This window comes from Cyprinodon variegatus, unplaced genomic scaffold (assembly GCF_000732505.1).
Source record: "Cyprinodon variegatus isolate N-32 unplaced genomic scaffold, C_variegatus-1.0 Scaffold15, whole genome shotgun sequence".
Classification (NCBI taxonomy): Eukaryota; Metazoa; Chordata; class Actinopteri; order Cyprinodontiformes; family Cyprinodontidae; genus Cyprinodon; species Cyprinodon variegatus.
In genome coordinates, this window is record NW_015150468.1 from 1239783 (window position 1) to 1261405 (window position 21623).

A 21623-nucleotide genomic window follows, 5' to 3' on the forward strand; every position below is an offset into this window, starting at 1 on the left:
TAAGATAGACAATAGTTGGACACATCTATTAAGTAATGTATTTTTTTATCCACTTATGAAGCTCAGTGTCTTTTTGTCTCTTCACCATTTGTTGCAACTATTTCATGCCCACATTTTTGGTTTTAATTCAGCCATTCCCACTTAATGATTAATGATTGCAAGGTGGGGCAAACCCACCCAATCAGTCTCTCACAGAAATAAACAACCGCACACAAATGAAAACACTTTCTTTTCTCACTAAAGCTGATAAAGACCATGTGTTGACTCCCATTAACTTTAACACTGATGTAATTTGAGGTTGATCTTTAACCTCAAAGTTATATTAAATTCCCCCTGTAGAAACCATATGGTGTATCTATCTCTATATTAATAGCTGTGTGATTCCTAAAAACGAGTTTTTTTTTCTTGATTTAGGGAGCCAATTGGCACTTGGGCTCACTAAAAGTCTGCACTACTCATAATACATCTGTTTAGTTAGAGTCCAAATTTTCATCTTTGAAAGAAGAACAGTAAGGGGCGCTTTGGGCAAATACTGTAGATCTAAATTAAGATGCTAAGCGTTATCATTCAGGTGCCTACACAATTCTCATTTGTTGCCTTGATTGTCAAGAACCAAACTTTGTTTAGTGGACACTAAGTATTGCTTTGCCCAATCAGGCATGAAAGCTCTGCCAAATGTAGCCTCCTTTCCCCCAGCAAACTCATCAAGAGCAGGCCTGGAGTTATAATGTGTAGAACTAAATCAATCAATGTGGCTTGTAAGGTTAACCTGAGTCAATACTTTGAAGAAAAACATAAATCTTTAATGAAGCCTTTTTGAAAAAGTATCCACTAGCTTTGCATACTCAAAATTCTAAATATCTGAAAAATATTACAAAATACATGAAACATGAAAAACATGAAAAGTTATTTTTTTAAGTTTTAAAGATAATCATCTGAATGTACAGTTTTTGACTGCTGGGTTGTTCTATCATGAATTTACTGCGATATAAACCATTCCATCGTATCTCTAGCTGAATATGTAAAGGCTTGTTTTCCTGCCCAACAGCTGCCCTTAAACCATATTCTGCACTCCTTTAGAGGATTTCGTTTATTTCTTCAACTTCCCTGGATTTAACAACATCTATGTTTTTGTCCCTGCTGCCTGAATGGAAATGCATCCCCACAGCATGGTAATGCCAGTTCTGAGTATGATGGTGATTATGATGTATTCAAGGGGATACGATGGCATCATGGCGACAAAACAAAACTTAAAGTTTTGCAACTTTTTTGTCACAATAGAGCACTAACATGTTTCTTGTTTGGTCTGAGGAAAACTCTAAACTGCAGTTTCAGAGATTCTTTTTTTTTTTTTTTAACAATGGCTTCCCTCTTCCATAAAGGGCATATTTGTGAAATACACAATGATTTGGACTAATTAGTTGTGCAATGGGCTCTATGCACAGCTCCACTACTTCCTGAATTTAAGGCAGCTCCTTTGTTTCCTGTCTTTCATTACTGGATGAACTGATTAATCCAGGTGTGTCTGGCCAGTTACTTAGGTCATACACACCTGGATTAATCAGTGCATCCAATCATGAAAGACAGGAAACAAAGGAGCTGCCTTAAATTCAGGAAGTAGTGGAGCTGTGCATAGAGCCTATTGAATATCTGAATGAACAAACATCCTTGCTGCTTTTGTCTTTTTCAGGACCCTGAAAGCCTGACTGGTTTTACTCCAGTCTGCTATGTTTCTTGGTTTTAAAGCTGCTTTTCATTTACTGTAATTAAATTTAGATTTGTTTTAAGCTTCAGTAAAAAGGGCATTACCTCTCCACATCTTTAGTTTTATCATTTATCCCAAAAAAACTTCCAAAAGAAATCTTAAATGTGTTTGTGACATGAATATGGTTGAAAAACTTCCAGGTGTATTGATACCTTTTAAAGGAATGTCAACAAATTACTCAAACTGCTTATAAAATTTGCATCCTGTGGCTATTTAGTGGGCTGCAGTTTCTGCCACTTTTACACTGACTGACCTCTTCAAAAATCCCTTTGGAAAGAATGAGATCCCAGTCAGAGCAACAAGTTTATCTGTTCCAAGGTTTTGGATTGTTATTTTTCATTTTCTATGTAAATTAAGCCAATGCCCTTTGTTCAAAGGGCATTGGCTTAATTAATCCAGTTTAACACATATTCAAAACTTCCTCTCTTTCTGCAAAGCTTTGACATTGTGCAAATACAAGCAGAGCATGGATTCTCATGTGCATAAAAATATTCTAATTATCATTAAATATGAACAAAAACAAAAATTTTGGACATCAGTTACAATAACATGAGCATGTTAAACCTGAATGAGTCCTTTTGGCCCTCAGGTCTTCTCACCACGAGGGGGAGACTGCTCTCTTTGAAAAAGCAGGGTCACACCTTTCCTGAAGCGGTGGTCCCTCACGCTGTAGATGATGACATTACAGCAGCTGTTTCCTGTCAGAATCCAGAAGGCAACAAAAGAAAAGTTGCACCACTCGTATCCCACCACGTTTCCAAGCACAAACACAGCAATAGGAGAAAAAGATGCTGTAAAGGCGAATGTCAGTATGCCGATAGTTTTTGCAGCCTTAATGTCTGAAAATGATGGTCTGTGGGAGCATCCTCCCCCTCCTCCCCCTCCATCACTCAGACTCCCTACTGAGAGCAGTTTGCGTTTCCGGGTGTACTGGCGAATGCTTGTAAAGGACACAATATTGACTGCTAATGTGCCACCCAAAAGTGTGAAGTCAAATGCTGGGAACAACAGCAATATGTTGGCATCAGGCGGGAGCCGGCCTTCAAATAACAGTGGGGCGTAGTTACACATGCGACTGCACTCATTGTACTCCAACGTAAAGTTGCTGCTGAAGATAAGAGGTGCGAGAGCCAACAGGAAGCTGGCTGCCCAAGACAGCAGGATGAGGAGCAGCGTTCGTCTTCTGGTCACCAGAGAGTCCTTGTGCAGCGGCCACAGAATGGCCACGCTGCGCTCCAAGGTCATCAGGAAGATGGTGCTGATGGAAACGAAGGTGCATCCTGCAAACACGGGACCTATTAGCATGCAGGGCTGCCAGGGGCTCCCCAGATCATTGAAGGATGAAGATGTACCACCCTGGTACCAGATTGGAGGAGCGTTGGTCACCATCAGGGAGATTTCAGTGTAGACAGAGAAAGGAACCACAAGAACACCCACCATCATGTCCGCTACGGCCAGAGATACTGTGGAAAAGATTTAAAGAGGAAAAAGGGTTTCAGAATGAAGAGACCATTTGAGAGTCAAGTTTCAGTTAAATCTTTAAACAAGAGAAAATCTGCATAATAAAGTTACCTTTTAAGTATCCTTGTGGTGTTCTTGACTGCCTGGTTTGCACAAACACTGTTAGAGTGACCACGTTTCCAATCACAACTGCGAATGCCAGGGTGACCATGAATGCCACAGCTAGGATGCGGTTGAGAACTCCACAGCAGCAGAGGGTGCAGAGCGGTGGGAGTGACTGGGCCGAGCCATGTCCCACCTGTGAAGCCGCAGTCAGGTTCAACAGATAGTCAGAGGTCAACAGTAGAGCTGATGCGCTCCCGGGAATGCTGGTGTTTGGAAGAGGTGCAGTCATGGCCCAAAAGGGTAATGATCCCTGGGATGCTTTGGCGGAAGAGATGCTCAGGAAACCATGATCAGACGTGGTAGGCCTTCCTAGTAAAAATAGCAACAAAAAAAAAGAAACCAAAGAATGTTTTTAGTCACAGATATTGAGTATTTTTTTTTATCATTTATTAAACAGGAGCAGCTCTGAGCTGCCCAATTTTATTCTATGGTAACTTGTTCCATTTTGTTGGGTTTCTTTTCAGATCCTGATCATTTAAAAAAAATATTTATTTGATATTAATCAAAGACCTACTTCTTTGTAAAACCAATTCTAGTTAAATCAATCTTCCAGAAAATTCTAATGTTGTATAATTAGAAACTCTTAACATTAACTTAAGTCAGAATCTATGTTCAAATTTAGCTTTCCTTGAAGTATACACAGTGAAATCCATCATTTCTGTGTAAACTTTTTCCAACTCAGTGCCTCATCTTTTGCAATGTCTTACCACAAACATGATATTTATTCATTAAAGAACACAAAGCACATTCACCATCACTCAAAAAGGCTTTGTGAGAGAAATCTAAAACTATTCAGGCACATTTTTCAGTTGAAGCCAATGTTTGATAAATGTTTATCTGTTTTATAAAGTATTGGTGTTGGAAACTTAAAAAAGCTTCACAAAGACAGCAGCAGCAAAGGAGACTGGATCAAATCAATGATTGTTTTTGATCAGACAGCTACATTGATCTCATTTAAATCATATCTATTAAAAACATTTTAATTATCCTTTTTGCCATTTCAATGTCATTGTTTTTAACCAATTTTTGGATAAATATTATTTTCTGCTTTAACTGTAATATTAGCATGTTTATATAAATGCAGAGATATATTTACTTTCTTGTTACAGACCAGTTTCAAACTGAAATGTGCTGTCAAACTGTTTCCTATCTGGTTATGCAGTGTAGCTTATATAGAAAAAACATTACATGTGTCTAAATGAGAGGAAATTAAATAAATTAGGAGAAATTTAATTTACTTTAAAGTCTTAAAATAACTTTCTAAGCTCCACTGTTCCGATACATGCATACTCTGAAGGCGTGTTTGTGTTTACTGAGGTTTTTTTGGTAGGACTGCATGCGTGAAATTTCAATGCTATAATAGTGCCCCCTACAGGTCAAATTCTTTATTTAAACAATCTCTCAATCTGAAAACTGCAAATTTTAGCTCCTAACTCCTGTTCTTTCAGCTTTCACCGGATCACCAGTAAGAACACTATACTGGGTAGGACGGGAACTCCAAACTGCTGTTCTAAATCCAGGCAGCCTTCAGTCTTACAGAGGTCATTGTGTGAAACGCACATGGAGGATGCTTGTGAAAATATTGCTCACAAAAACAAATAGAAAAACAAAATTTGCACAACCAGTGGTAACCAGCTGAAGATCTCTGTTATAAACTGAGTTGCTTTTGTTAATCACTTTGAGGTGGGTTGTGTCCAGATGCAAAGGATTGTGGGAATTCAAATAGATCCAAAGCACCAGATGGGAACATTGAAAGGTCTGTATCCTGAATGAACACCAATGGTAGTTTATGCACATTTTCTTTGACTGGAGTGTTTTTACTGATTTTCCTGATTCACATATTGCCTCAGTCAGCCGGTTCTGACCACACTCACTTCACTAGCTCAGTTAAAAGTTAGACTCAGAGCGAAATCTGATTTACGAAATGACAACAATATAAGCTCCGAGTTGGCTGACTAAGCCTGGTTTATGGACCAAACCAGTTTTATAAAACACCAATCTGGTATTTTGAGGAATAATTACTCACTTATTTCTCTACAAGCAGACTAAGACCACAAAGAGATTGAGTTTCATGGTATTTAGCTTTATTAAAAGTATAGAGCATGATCTTTAATTTCCGGGATCATTTAAATAAGTGGTTCTCTTATTGTCAATCATTCTGGTGATATGTTTATGTAAGGCTCGTCCCATTAGCTGTTTTTCTGCGCGTGCGCATTTCAGACATAAATGTGTGGTGAGCTACGGTTTCAGACAGCCATTGAAGCTCACGTTTCTCACCACGGTTGTTTAAAAATGGCAGAGGGTCGTAAGAGAGAAAGTGTCTATGGAGTGTATGAGAAGAAGAGAAAGCCCTCAAAAGAGGCAGTTATATCCTAGAATGCTTTGTGAGGAAAGCTTTATGCGCAAAGCATTATGGTATTTGCTGTCACAGTGCTGTCACTGTTGCACCTATGGCCTTCACCATTGGCTGTCGCTAACTAACTAATAACAAAGATGGCGCAGCGCAGAGGAGACAGAGTTACATGACCAACGGACCAAACAGTAGTGATCATCTGTCCGAACGCTCAGTTAACTGAGTTCACCATATAATCCACTATATAGTGCCCGCTCTATATAGTGACTGAGCGATTTAGACTTAGACAGATTTTATTTTTTCATTTTGTACACACATGTGTAAACAAAAATAAATTTCATTAAGTATAGCTCTCTAGACTATTTATTTTTTTAAATTGCAGCCTTGATAAGTTAAGCAGCAGTGATCAAATGTGTGATGAAAAACAGTAATGTAAAACATACGAATGTATAGTTACAGCTGTAATATTCAGTTTTTTTATTTTATTTTTTTTTTATAAACCCATTTTAAATAACATTCAGCAGTCTAATGGCAGTGGGGAAGAAACTGTTGTGGATTCTGCTGGACCTGCATCAGATGTTTTGAAATCTCTTACCAGTAACGGCAACTTAACAACAACTTTTAAACAAGGCGTGTATGAGGAAAAGGGGGCTTGTGCATGCTCTCGCACGCGTTTCATAGGCGTTCCCGCTCTGGAGTGGGTACAGAGTTGTGCATGTGCACTTTTTTTAAAAGTGGAGAGGGCGGGACTTTTGTTAAAAAAAATCATGAAAGTCCTCCACAATACCTTTAATTGTTATATCATTGTGAATCTTTATTTGATGAGAGGGGTCTGAAGTAAAATAATTTTTTTCAAATCCTTACACCATAATATTTCTTTATTACCAAATGTCTTTTGCAAATGAAAACTAAATACACAAGTGCACACAAAAAAAAACACACATAGTAAAAGGACTGAGCCTATTCACACCAAGACAAGAACTGAACCAATGTTCATAGATTGGCTTTGGCTGCAAGAAGAACTAGACCACACTCAAATATCTACAGCTTTAGAGTTCAGTCAATCGAGTGTAAATGCACTTGCTTGTGCTTATAATGAAATATGTTTTATATTCTATCAAAACCCAGAAAGAAGCTTATGTTTTTTTTAACCTACAACAAAGCCATGGAGTTAATTAAGAATTGCAAAAGAAGAGGACGTGATTTAAAAATAACATACATTAAAATTATTTCATAGTTACAGGAAATTTTAGTAAAAATGTGTCTGTATCAATTAGTTTGACTTTAATGCATTTTTTCCCTAATAAATGATCTCAATATGTATAAGCTAGCTCTCACAATACATCCTGTGTCAATGTTTGACAGATTGCTGTCTAGTGACAAAAAATATGAAATTTACCTTTTCCATGGCTCACATGCTAAGATAGAAAATGGCACCAATATTATAATTAAATAGATTTTTTTTTACATTTCATTCCTATTAAATAGCCATTAAATATCAGATTATTTTTTTGCATTTCTTTGGTTTTCTTAAATTGTAGTTTTCTAGTTATCAACAAAAAAATCCTGCAAAAAACCCTTTAGATTCATGACATGCAAGACTGAATAATGCTGGTTATCTGATTTGCAACATGTATCAAAGGATTTATGCAATTACCAGATCAAAGGTCAAATAACAGACAAATCAGTACATCTATCTTTAAAATAGTTTCACTGCAGTTGTGTTATCATTCTCAGAAGGTAGCTCAGATGAATGAGGTGTTGATATCAAGCCAAGAAAATTCTTTAAGTAAATTAGCAGTAAAAGCCAATAACTATGTATTTCTCTGCATGTTATGTATTCAAACACAGAACACATGTCTTAATAAATAGTTCATGCAGATGTTTTCCTCTGATGTTAATTTTTTAATGGTGGTTTAATGTTTATTTGTCAGTTACTAGTTAGCTAGTGTTTGACTGGATGAGCAGCTGCATTTTATTATTCTAAATGCAACTCAAGCAAACAGTCTCATATTAACATAAAAAATACAAAAAAATTCTTCACTACTGCATCAACATAAATAGCATATGGTTGAGTTTTTCCTTGTCAGACTCTTACATTTAAAGAACATGGTCCTCCTATTCTGAGACATTATGTTATTATGGGAAAACCCTAAGTTTCTCTTAAACAAATCTGGCCATTTGATTATCTGACTTTACTTCTCTTTAAGTATTTTATTTATCCTAATCCATTTAATCATCAGACAAATTATATTACAAAAAAAAAAAAAAAGCATCATCCACCCCTCTAGCCTCTTAACATCCACCTCATTTTGAGAGAGTCTTGCCTATATTGCATACCCAAATGAAAAGAAAATAACTTAGGAACTGTACGCCCAAATTACATGTGTGATACATTATTTGAAAGGTAACACCTTCTAGTTTCTGGATATAAACATGCAAATTGGGTGAGTAAAACACAGCCCATGCTGCATCAGTTCAAACATGACACAAAGTTGTCTGTTTTATTCTCGAAAATAATAGGTCTTTTTTCAACAGCAGTAATAAAGAAATGCTTGCTTTTTGTGGCTGCTTTGTTTGTTTACATTTTGACATGCTGCTATATCTGTGTTAATTGTGCTTTGGTGCTCACTGTGTCCATAAAATGAACTACGTGGTTGAATTGTGGAGAATCTAAGCATTCCAACTATGTCTAACATATCTATATTGTTACACAGTGTAATTTTCATGCATTATGTGTTGTTAGTTGTAAATGCTTTAAAATGGTGGGGTTTGAGAGGCTAGATTAAATATTACTTCAGAGAATCAAAGATATATCTCACCAGAAATGTGTCATATCTGTTTTGTTGCCTACCTATAACTTTTAGCTTAGTTAGTTTTCGTGTTTAAAGGAAGCTCAGAGAGTTGCTCTGGGTCACATGACTGATTTAGTGACAGATTGGACCCTTTCGAGTTACACAGCTGAGGTTTTCAGATGAGTGGGCTGCACAAAGCATTGATGCATAGATGCTGTATATTGACACGAAAAGATGATCTGAGATATCTGAAATTAAGCCTAAAGCATGTAAAACTAATGCAGTTTTTTTTTTTTTTTTAAGTAGTCCAATTAGGGGAACCACTGCACAGATGATCCCATCCCAAAAGCCTTCCAGTCCTCCTCTGAGACTGAAGGAGATACCTCATACATTTTTTCTAGATGTTATCTGTGAACATCAGCACTGTATTTCACACTCTCATCCTTTACAAACCGGTACCCAAACTACTCCTCAGAGATTAGAGTTCAATGCTTTTCCCACTATTCTAACATGACGAAAATTCCATCTTCCCTTCATTATAAACAGTAAAGTAAAATATGCAAATTATACTACAGTTGTGGGTCTGATTTTAGAAGCTGAGATGTCCTGATTGTATCGTCGCATTCAGAAGGGATGCACTTGTAGGCATTGTTATCACCCTCCAAAAGAGGATCACATACCTCCTCCAGATTTCTGGGAATATGGTGAAAGATTTGGATAACCTGAAGTTTCCGGGACATGTGAATAATAGTGTGACAAACCAGTTGGTCAGGAGAGCCCAGTAGTTTTCCAAAGGAAACTGAGGCAACCTACAACCAAAACCTTCCTCCAAGTCTACAAAAGCATATAGTCCAGCAGCCAGCTGCACAGCAGCAGATTGCTGCAGCTTCCATCAATGGATTTTTTTCTGTTTTATATTTTTAAGACTTGCCAAAATGAGTATTAATTTAATAAAGTAATTTATTTTATATAATTAGACTAAGTGCCTCATTCAATTCATGTTCGTGACTATGAGTTTGTTTAAATAGTCCTATTAAATCTAAGGAATCATAACATTTAAGATTATTTCCAGTTTAATTCACATTTTCTAGAGTTTTGGGCCTTTTTAGACATTTAACTGAAATGTTTGACATGCTTTTAAATGATGTTGTGTTGCCATAACATGAATTGCATTCACACTTTGGTTACATTTTCTTTGTATTTAACTATTAATTAATCTGTGTTTCAATTAGCTAAGTGTTTTTTTTTTTTTTCTAAAGGAGTAATGCATTTTTTAAGGGAATACTATGACTTTGGTGGCTTAAAGTTTCTTGTACTTAAAGATGCAATCAGTGCATGAACCATCAAATAGGTTTAACATCTATCATGACAGGCATTCTTTAGTACTATCAGGCATTGGGGTTTAAAGGAAAACATTTTATTTTTAATAAATATTTAAGTTCATATCAGTGTTGAAGATCAAGCAGTTAAGTGGAAACAGGTGCCTTCTTAGTTTTCTAGTTGCTTTTTCACACTTGTTTTTATATTTTCGGGTTGCAAAATCCCAAAATGGTCAGGAAATAACACATCACACCTAAGCAGCTTTGTAGCGGCCTAGGGTGGGATTATATAGGACCCGTGTGAAATCACTTACTGATTGCCTGATTGACTGGTCTAATTTTCTATAGCCCCTAGGTTGTTGGATTGATTTACTTCTCATCACTGGGGCATTCAGAGAAGACAGCATGAAATTCTACAGCTTTCTAAAGACTCCTTCGCTTGGTCTCCTGAAGGAGAAATCCATATGCTGAGGTTTTGGTAAATACGCATCTCATGTAAAGAACGCACACAGCTGAGACTAATTAAAGAGAAGAAATACTCATATCTAATTCATCTTACATTTGCCTATTTCAGAATTGCCCCCAGTTAGAAATGTGCAAGGTTTTTTCTATTTTCTATTATTGTTATGATGCCAATTCTGAAAGATCATTTAAACCTTTAAACTATATGCATTCTGAGGACTTTTATGGGTTATTTTGTTTTGAAGGCACAGGTTAGTTTTGTTATATTTTCCTTTTTTGTCATAGCAAGGAATTAATAAAGAAGTTGATAAAGTTAGGATTCTGTGAAAGTGCTAAAATACTTTTTCCATTTACAGCTCACAAAATAAATAAATTGATTTCTTAGTGTTTTTTTATTTGTTATGTCAGAGCAAAAAAGATCAAGCATTATTTAGTACTTAATAAACCGAGTTACCAAGTCATACCACTGAGCAAACGCTGTCAAGCAGTCACAATGAAAAAAAAAAAAACCCATCAAGGCCAGGTCTTACAAGAGTTGGTTTTAAATACCCACACAGTGGAAAAAGAACCTCCTGAACTCATGAAAAGCTTGTAGTGGGTGGGAGGGGGAGGCCTTGCAGTTTGACGTCAAATCAGTTTTTGACTGATTCACATTTTTTTTGAAGGGGTTATATTATTTATGAATCATTTTACATAAATAAAAAATGTATAAATGCACGTTTTATACATTATATAATGTATAAAATGTACATCTGGTGCTAATTTCCTCTATTTTGGGGATTCTTGCAGCTTTTTCTTTACTTCTCTTCAAGTATTTTGTTTACCCTGATACATTTAAGGCTGCTTGAGTGGAGGAGAAAAAAAGATAATTACTTGTAAGAGGACAGACGATGAGCCTTATTTTTAGAATTTTCAGCATCTTTAGGTTTTTTTCTTTACTTTCCATTGAGTATTTTGTTTACCCTAACCCATTTAAGGCTGTTTGAGTGGAGGAAAGAAAAAAAAGATAATTACTTATAAGAGGACGGATGATGAGCCTTATTTTGAGAATTACCTTGAGTGAAGATGACAAGCGGAAGTCATCCCTGCAGCCGGACCTCAGGCATGGCAACACCAGGAGCTAACAGCAGGAGAAGAAACACACAGGTATAAACACACAACACAAGCCATGCAGCTGTAGGAAAGATACTGTCTTTACAACCACTGGACAGACAGTGATTTAACTGCGATCAGCCGGCAAGACAAATGCAAAAATTTTTTCAGCATATGGGGATTCAAAACAGTGAAGAAATTCCTAACATGAAATTTGTAGAAAAAATAGGTTTGAATGTGTTCAGCTGTGCAACATTCCTGATATACATACTTTTTTCCTGCAACTTCCTGCAATTTCCTGCAATAAGTAATTACGCTATTACTAGTTCATCTGAAAACGTTCTTTTCTGACGTCATGAATTAGTTTTCAATGTTGTACTTGTAGAGTGTTAACAATATTTGCTTCCTTGAACTAGATAGGACTGGATCTTAAAATAGAATTTGTTGTTTTTTGAAGAACTTTCTGGTTGAATATATGTTTTTTTTTTCATGCATGCAGTGAATTAGATTTGACAGAGCTGTATCCCTGACTGATGGGTTCGGCCATCTGCAGGAGGACCGATGGGGACAGGTCAGGACTCTTCGGCCAGGTCGCCCACAAACACACAGAGGTCACGTGCAGTAATAATTGTGCTGGATGGAGGCTGCTCTGAACCGCCTGAGGCTTCTTCTGCTGCGACACACAGGCACCATCTAGATTTTCTTGGCCTGTCATCCTGTCTGTGCTGATTCCCTTTGTGTTTGTCTGACAAGTGCACGCATACGTAGAGTAGCTTTCATGTTGTGCTATCTGTCACCATTTATGGACAACGTATTAAACATAATTAATGTTCTCACTCTTTATATAGACTATTGCCTCTATGATCAACAGAGTTGATTTCTTTCTTCATATTAGTGCTCAAATAATGCTTCTTCTGAAAGCCTGAGGGTTAGAAATGTATACAGAAACATATACAAGGAATCTGTCTGAAAATACTAATAGGGACAAGACTATAGTTCATATTTATGTTGAATTTTACTTTCATTATCTACTTTATTACTCAGAATGTTTGTATTCACTCGTTTTCACATAAATAAACAAATGAGGCAAAAATGTAACTGTTATAGATTTCATCTGATGCAGGGAAAGTCTTTTGATGTTTTTCTATACACACCTTATATATTATCCCACATCTCACCGATTTGATATTAATACCAATACATGTATAACAAAATTATTCACAACTGACAAAACTAAAACTTCAAATAAAGTTGGATCAGAATTGTTTTTTAGTCAAATAGTTTTTAAGAGTGTATTTTTTTTTTTTTTTTTTTTTTTTTTTTTACAGATTAAGTGTATTTCTATTCAGAATGTTCACATTCACTGGTTTACAAATAAATAAAATAGAAATTGTAAAATAAACTTGAATGTATCGGAATCCGGAAAAATGCAATAGTACTATTTGTTCTAATGCAATAAAAACTGCTATCATTTCATCCACCAAGCATCTCCTAATGATTACTAAGTATTGATAAAACTGATTTAGTTTTATTTTTAATAAATATTCAAACATTAACTTGCAGCTACAAATGAACCCCCCTGAAATGAGTTGACATGTTTTCACAAAGGACATGTATGCACTAATTTCTTCCTATCAATGATTCCCAGTTTGTTAAACAATGTTGCACTTCATCACGGTGTCAACAGCTGCTACATAACTGAATGATCCTGCATTACACAAACTCCACCCAGCAGTTTCACAGGTGAAACAGGATTACTTTTGTAGAGAGTTGTTTCCTAAGTCAAAATAAATCAGCAAAAATGTAAATGAAAAAGAACATCTTTTTTTGAAATTTTCCTTTTATTAGTTGTAAAAAGTTTAACTATTCAACTATTGTCCTGATTCTGTATTTTATCTCATGAGTCCAACAGACTGAGTAAGATTTAAAAAAAAATGCAATTTAACATGGCTTTTAATACCCAGCTCAGCTTGAGCCTTAAGCCAATACTACCAATGGTTACACTCTTAATACTTAGTATTCAAACAGTAGACTATGATGTATGCATTTTGATCTGCTTTCATGAAAACATATTAGAAGCATTTAAACCTTTTAGTTAAGAAATCACATGATGATTTAAAATTACTAATACATCGAACTGGACAATCTTACCAGCATTTTCACAGACTTCAGTTGTTGCTCATTTATGCAGAAAAAGGTGTAATAAAGGAAAAACAATCCAGGTTTAAATGTTGACTTTTCAGAAGTTAAATCCAGTTAAAAGCGTTTCTTCTCCAGAGGAGCACAGATCCTCCCAGACACTCCAGCTCTCTGCTTCTGTAATTCAGCCTCTGCCATCTCTCTCCTCCACCTCTCTCTCCTCACTCACCTCCTCAACACACACCGACACAGATTCAACTTAAGCTACAAGCATTTTACTCTCCGTTCTCTTTCTTTATTCCAGGAATCACTTTCTGATGTGCACCTCTCCATTTTCATCTCCACCCAAAAATGTGCCATGTTTGGTGTCTTTGAGGCTTAAATCCTACTTTTACTTTAAGCACACCATTTCTTATAAATACCAGACTCTTAACCATGGCTGTTTGTTCTTAAGCTTGTTTAGGAAAATACTTGTTTCTTTTCTGCAAACTTTTTTTATTTGTCCAAAGCATATAAATGAAAAACAGAAACAGTAAATTCACCAAGTAACGAGAGTTGACGGGTGTAATAATGCATCCACCCTGTCTCTGGGGCATTTGTCCAGCTCATTTGTCCTTTGCCAGTGTCCGTCCTTTGTGTCGTTACCTCCAGGCAGCAGAGGTAACCATATATCTATGCAATTCTGTCTTTAAAAGCAACTGGAACACTGGAAAAAAACATCCAGGAAACTCTTTCTAAAAATAACAGTACAACAGCAGTGTGTTGAGGCAAAGGAAGGGATGTTTGAAAGCTTAGGAAATTATGTGGCCAGAGCAAAGCAACATGGGCATTACCCATCCAGAGCACTATTATGTAACCTCTATCTGCAAAGGTTTTGTAAACCTGCCAGACAAATAACCATAGGACATGCAGAACAAGGGTCATACTGTATACATGATTCTGTTTTTTTAAGAAGATATGAGCTGGCCTCTTATTTTAAACATAAAGAAGATCAGAAGCGTATATGTTTTTCTATTATGGCTGCAGGCATAGCCCAGCACAAGTTCTTGTTAAAAGTCATAGTAGGATAAATTTAATACAAAACAGGGAACATTTAGCTGAATGAATTATGGCTGAAGCTCTTGTGGCCGCTGGGGTTTATAATACTTGTGAGTCTATTTAAAATAGTTATAATAAAAACCCCAAACTAGCATAAAAAATATAGAAATGTATGACTGTCTTTAATGCATGGATCTATGACACATGTTGAAAAATGTGCAGCCTGTTCAGTCTGTTCTTTTAGTTAAGAAAGTCACATTTTGAAGATTTCTTATCAAAATTGTTGATATTCCTGCCTGGGAAAAATATTCTGCACTTTTGCAAATTTTATATATTTAAGAAAAAAATCTTGAGCTTGAGCCATGAAATTTGAGCAAACTTTTCTGTCTCTAAATGTGGGCCATATACAATATATAATAAATGCATGCAATATTTAATATATAATAAATGCATGCAATATTTTACTTTCTCCATCTGTTGAAATCCTGAAAACATGAAAGTCCACAAGTATTTGTGTGTTGGTTTCATTTGTCTTCCTTTCCAGTCATTTCTGTTTTTAGTTTTGCAAAGGTAAGGTCCTGCCATTGGTTGTTTATTATTGTGGATTTTAACATTTTCTTTGTATTTAAGTTTTTCAGTCATTATTATTGTAATTATTCCTGGGTTTTTTTCATCTACATATTTTGGTTTGTTCTCTTATGTTGGTTTCAGGCTTTTAAGTCTTGGTTCAACTCCCTTTGTGTTGATTACTGTCTCTCCTATTTCCTCGTCCTCATTCATTTTTAATTTTCTGCCTTTTCTTCAGTACTTAAGCTCCCTTTTTTTACATTTCTCGTTAACAGATTCTTCTATCATACTGTTTGTACTCTATGTCCTGCTTTTCCTGTGATCCCTCTGTAGGTTCTCCTGTTATTTATTATTAAAAGCTCTGTTTTTGCCATATTCAGTCTCTGCATTTGAGTCCTTCACTAAACCTGCAAACAAGACAAAGCACCGTTGACATTTTCCTTCGTCTATCATTTATTATGTGAAAGCAAAGACAGGCATTGTTTTATATCTTCTTAACACTTAACCACTTACTTTGCTTGAGATAAAGCAAAGCATCATTTAGATAAGAGAAGTGTCTACTTTTGAAATTCTCATCCATAGCTAACCAAATGGTGGGAAACTGTACAAAAAACAAAAATCTATGTCGATGTGGTCGGAAAAAATGTATTTCCTATCAAATCCCTTTATAATATTTTCCTATGAGAGGTGACTTTTATTTATTTTATGAAAGTAACCTTTGCAGTTGTTTCCAGGCTTCTTAAGTAGTTAGGGAAAACCTATGTGATTCAGAATAGGCAGGAGGATTTTTTTTTCTGTCAACAGGCAGCTACAATATGTGTGGAAATGCAAGAAATGTATGACTACAATATACTCCTAACGTCCTTCTCAGGCTAAACCACTTTAACCATTTTTGTCCATAAACATAAGAGTTTCAGAGACATGAGGGAATTTACAAATGAAGAGCTCCTGCTAAAAAAAAAAAATGTCTGGGAGTGTTTCTGCCTCAGGTCAACCATGACTGCAATGATTAACTAGAACGAAATGACTTAATTTGAGATGAGTGTCTGATTTCAAAGATTCTCATTACCAGTCAAGAGCTAAGGCTAAAAACTGGGAAAAATAAATAAATAAAACATCCTCTATTTAAAAGAGCATGTAATAAATCTTCTCCCTCAGTTAAAACTCCTATTTGCATTTAGTCCCTCTCTTTACATGTGAGTTAAATTGAGTTTTACAGTACTGAAGAAAAACTTCTGACCTCTGTACATAATGTGACTGCTTAACTCATCGCTGGTGATGGTCTGCTGATAGGCATACTATTAGCTCTGCACTCTAGAAAAAAAAAATATATATGTGATTTTACAGCTGCATTTCAGTCTTTATTCATTACATTTGCATATTATGGCATTCCATTTCAACTGGATTATTCTCCACTACTCTTGAAATCATAAAATCCTTCCATATCCCTTTGTAAATCAATATGCTGAGCAGGACGGCTGGACTTTGAACTTTGCAGCACTGGTCTATCAGACGGCTGCCATGCTTAAATAGTGCCACAGAAATCAAAACAGATTCTGCTGCTGTTTCCTCAGGAACGGTCTAATGAGTTAATATTTGCTTTGTGTTTCATAAATACAGCGAAAATGCACAGTGACCGGCAACCTGTCACTCTGACATCATTAGAGTTTGTTACTCATTTTCAGTAAGCCTGGATGCCAAACCAGAATATAAATAGCACACGTGTCCATTTAACATTCAGTGGAAGGAGGTGAACTAAAACACAGAATAAAACAAGAATTATAGCCTTGTGAGAATCTTGTATTGTTTTTATTTCTGTTTTTGTTTTTTTTTTAGATTAAGCAACACTATTGCTGCTTTATATAAAACCAGAAGCTTTTATTGTAAAACCTAACATCTTTCTATTTCCTTTTTTTCTGATTCAGATTTTTTGGACACTAACAGACAGAGCAAACAATTTGTTGCAAGATTTCGTAATTAGCTCATTTTGAAATGCAGGGATTCCTGTTTTCATGAGCCAAGCAGAAATTTCCAGATCAGAGCATTTGTTTTTCAGCAGATATAAATATACCAACAGCTTGAATGCAAAACACACTTAAGAAGAGAGACTAAAACCATCAAAAGGGAAAGACATGATTGCTGTCAACAAGAGGTAAGATAAAATATTTATAGCTTTGCTACACAGATTAAATCTGAATGCTGTTTTCTACAACAGGAAAAAGTACTAGGATAAAATCATTCAAAGACAAAATAAAATGAGGTTATTTCATTTATAACAATGAAGGATTTTTTTGTAAAATTGTTTAGTATAAAGTTGCTCCTGAATCCAATGAACACAATTCAATGATCTTTCACTGAAAATTATTTTATTAGCAATAATAACACTTGATTTTTAAGAAAGTTGTCAATAGGTATTATTTGATATGTCCAGATTGTATTCTCAGCTGATCATTAATAAATCTAGTGAATGCAAACCTTTTGGTTGACTGTGTTTGAAGGTTCTCCCTTGTTTTGGTCCTGCTGGCCTTGTGGACCATTCTGGCAGAGGCGAGGATCAAAGCCTCTGTTTCAGGTAATGCCAACATTTACTATCAACATCTTGCAAAATGGTCAGTTCAGTTTTGACAAAAACAGTAAACAATAGTTATGGTTAAAGTGACTTTTACAGTCAGTTTTCAGATATAAGCATGATAGCTTCATGAACATACAGTTTAATATACTTTTAGTATCTGTAAGGTTTGTAGACATTCATAAAGTATCTAAGTTTATTCTTCTTATTATACATTTTTATGACTGTTAAAATTAATCTTAATTATCTTTTATATCCAAATGTTTTAGGAAAACACTCAGGCTTCAAATGGTTTTCCAACTTTTTCAATATAACTGTCTCTTTATCTTATTGTTTATATTTGCTTGCTCAAAATTAATTCAGAAGACCTTTGTTAATTAGTAGATGTGTTTGCTGTCTGGGTTAGTTCCAAATTAGTTTGCCGGCACATGATCCCTCTAGAGTTTCGAATCAAGGCACAGATATTTTCAGCAGAAAGACATTTAATCATAAAACGCAATGGCATTTCAGACTGTAGTGAACTTCTTGAATAATATAGATATACTCTTTATTACCCTGTAGTGGTGAAATTCAGGTGTTTCAACAACAGAGCAAATAGGTAAATCAAATATTATTTGATCTGGAGACAGAAATGATGTATATGTAAAACCTGGGCTCTGATTTATCAAGCTTGCGTATGCAGTAAATGAGGACTAAATCTTTTTCAGCACTTTTTATTGTCATTACAGTGGGCAATAAAAGTGAGCAGTGGGCTGCCATGGTGCAGCACCTGGGGAGGAGTGTGTCTCCCCCCCCCCCAGTGTTTTATTGTCATTACACTGTCACAACTACAGAGAAACTCTTTGCATTTAACCCATCCCATTGGGGAGCAGTGGGCAACTATTGTGCGGCGCCTGGGGAGCAGTTTGGGGGATACGGATCCACATTGGCAGCTCATTCCCCCCAGATGGGATAAGAACCTAGGCTTCCTGTTTGCAGGATGGGTGACTTAGCACTTCAGCTAGCCAGTTGCTCTTGCATACTGTAAGTCATTTTTCCTTTAGATGATGTGATTTATCATATATAAACTTGGACTTGTTTGGGGTCTCTCTCACACCAGCTCTAACCAATGCATAAAGTTACACATATCTTGGAGATGTAAGGAGAAGAACTGAAGCAAGATTAGACCTTTAATATCCCTTGATATAAAAAATAAATTATAGATCAAGCATGAAATGTCTTACTGATTTGTGCTTGCACTGGTGAACCAAAACTATATACAGTAACATGTACAACTCATGAAATGAGCAGGTCATATCCTTTATCAGAGGACAATATTTAAGCACTTTCATGACCCCCATAGTCCTCCCCCTAGTGTTCACCAGGGTGAGTCGTATAAGTTGGCATTTTTGCTAACTGCTGTTAATACCTCTGTGACACCTGTGTTATGGTGCTTTGCTGGAGAATGTTGAACAAAGGAGAATTAGGAGAAAATACCTTTTCGGGATCACCAAGATGTCCTGACCTCTGATTATAGTTGGTTTAGCAGCAAAACAGACTCCCTGGAGTATTGCTCCTAAATCTATGTGCTGAACAGGGTTCAGAAATTGAGAGACCGACCCGCTGTCCATTCATACTACTGCCTATTATTTGTCACAACACTATTTTGGCTACCGAACATATTTCTACAATTCTCCACCAAAACACATTTTTCTGAATTAGTTTAACCCTTTCTTTAATTTCGCTCTTTTCCCCTTGGTTGCCAATGTTAACAATCAAATAACATTAATCCTATGGCTCATTGAAACACAGTGGAATTCATACAGTGCTTTGCATTGACAATTTATGGATAAATGTGGGTGGGTAGAAGGCAGACCAGTAGGTGGAGCCTTGGATGCCAACTTGTGCACACAAGTGTGATTTATCAAAGAAATGTGCTTGTTTTTGTGTGTGCTCATGGTTTAATCAATCTGAAATGTATTTGTGTAAGCCATATTTGGCCTTTGGGCATACATACACATTGTGTTGAAATCCCACACAATCTTTGATCAATTAGACCAGTGTTTCCCAACCTTTTTAGACTTGCGTACCCGTTTGAGCATTTTGTCTTACCATAAGTTCCCCTCTCAGTCATAAGGGATGATTGTACAAAAGTGGAACGTACAATAACTGATAATAGAATAAAAACAACTTATTTAATCTTTTAAATTAAACATCTAATTCTAAGGCATTTTATTCCACCCATCCATCCATTTTCTTCATGCTTTCTCCCAAGTGGGGTCGCAAGGGGTGCTGGTGCCTATCTCCAGCTGTCAATGGAGATTGAGGCAGGGTTCACCCTGGACAGGTCGCCAGTCCATCGCAGGCATTTTATTCCTTCCATCTCCAATAAAAAAAACTGTTTTCAATAAATATGTTTTTTTCAGACTTCAAAAATCTTTATATACATTGCAGATGTATTTATCAATGGAACCTTTAATACTAAAACCTGCATGTTAGCAGTAGGAGCATCATTATAACAGATGTAGGTCGCTGAATTGAACCATTTTAAGTTAGAAGGTGAATGAATGAAACTATCTAATTATGTTTTTCCTGCAAAACGAAAAGAGGAATCTGACCTTTGAATCTATTTGAGATTTATTTATTCATGCTCTGCTGAATTTAAAATATTCATATTTGGAATACCTACTAAAGGACTAAACAAAAAAAAATCATCTTAAAGGTGTAGTGTGTAATAATTACAGGGATTTAATGACATATAATATATTATCTATATCTATATATTTATTGTCACCTGTGACTAAAGCTCTCAATCTTTGTTTGCCTTGCCTTAGAAAAAGCTATTTGTAATTAAAAAGTAGTTTGTTCCCATTTGTGGAGAAAGACATCTTTGCGGAACAGCAGAACAGAGCAGACAAAATAGAAACTGTAGAGATCATTGTTTTAATGGGTCAGAGGCAAGTTAGGCCTATATGAAATCCCTACACAGACTAATAAAATACTACTTATAAAAAGATCTAACTAAACTAGACACACTAGCCATGACAGGCAACCACCCAGTGATTATAAAGCCGACCGTTTTCAAAACATTTGTCTTGCCCTCAGTCCACGCTCATCTCTGGAACAGTGGTCAATTCATGATACTTTCTTATTTCCTAATTTGTATACAACATTGTTGTCTCAAGTACCTTTACAACACAGCTGTCACCATCACTTGACAAGATACCATCAGTATAGGTAAATCGGATGTTGCTGAACCCTTTTTGTACCATGAAGGCCTCCGTATTGTTGGAGGACAGAGGCAGTGTGGGAAAGATGTCGCTGAAAATGACACATTGCGGCTTTATTAAAAGTCTGGTGATCAATGATCAATTCTAAAGATACATTTTGAGAATTTAAATTAATTTTCTTTTTTTTTTAATACTTGATAAAAGGTCTGGCATTGCCATAATCCTAATTAACCGATAACCTAAGATATATATTACTTCATGTTTTGTGATCTATTTACATAGCAACATGATAACATGATGGCATACCCATACAGAAATTATTGAGAGAGAGAAGTCTGAACCAAGGTGATGGATGGACACATTCAGAGCTCCTTATGAAGATTGCACACATACAAGTAGTAAAACAGTCTTGGAATAGAAATTGAAATTAACCTTGCAATAAGCCTCTTAAGCTTTTTGATAACTGATGAGCTCCACTAGTCGTATTTATGTCTCCTGCAGTATTTGACTGATCAAATATCATTCATAAAACTAGTGTCTGAAAAAAACCCAGCAACATTCTGATTTATTGATTTAGAAAAGAAACAAAATCTGTCAGGAAATATTTCACCTCACTCTGTAGACTTGTTGAAAAAGATTGTGTTGTGCAAACGACAGTTATCTTCTGTGAGGATTAAATGATAAAAGAG

At 35.9% G+C, this 21623-nt stretch overlaps 2 protein-coding genes across 2 annotated transcripts in view; one reads left to right on the top strand and one right to left on the bottom strand.

Annotated features, from left to right (window-relative positions):
• Positions 1 to 2350: 2350 nt before the first annotated feature.
• On the bottom strand, positions 2351 to 13696 carry LOC107090895 (trace amine-associated receptor 13c-like). The gene is made up of 4 exons (XM_015384521.1): positions 13564 to 13696; positions 11375 to 11440; positions 3338 to 3700; positions 2351 to 3228 (listed from the first exon to the last, which is right to left on the bottom strand). Exons 3-4 carry the CDS (start codon positions 3618 to 3620, stop codon positions 2351 to 2353), a joined length of 1161 nt encoding a protein of 386 aa, XP_015240007.1. The 5' UTR covers positions 3621 to 3700; positions 11375 to 11440; positions 13564 to 13696.
• Positions 13697 to 17267: 3571 nt separating this feature from the next.
• The window catches only part of LOC107090903 (haptoglobin-like), a 6799-nt gene continuing 2443 nt past the window's right edge, over positions 17268 to 21623 (top strand). Inside the window, exons 1-2 of the mRNA XM_015384534.1 lie at positions 17268 to 17308; positions 17655 to 17728. Of these exons, the coding sequence (XP_015240020.1) occupies positions 17289 to 17308; positions 17655 to 17728 (94 nt within the window). The 5' untranslated portion in view covers positions 17268 to 17288. The remainder of the gene's footprint in view (positions 17309 to 17654; positions 17729 to 21623) is intronic.

Bases quoted from the DNA above. Each gene is read 5' to 3' on its own strand.
- LOC107090895 (XM_015384521.1), bottom strand. From the start codon at position 3,620: ATGACTGCACCTCTTCCAAACACCAGCATTCCCGGGAGCGCATCAGCT. The intron at 3,229-3,337 runs GTAACTTTATTA...TCTTTTCCACAG, and splicing joins ACCACAAGGATACTTAAAAG to TATCTCTGGCCGTAGCGGAC.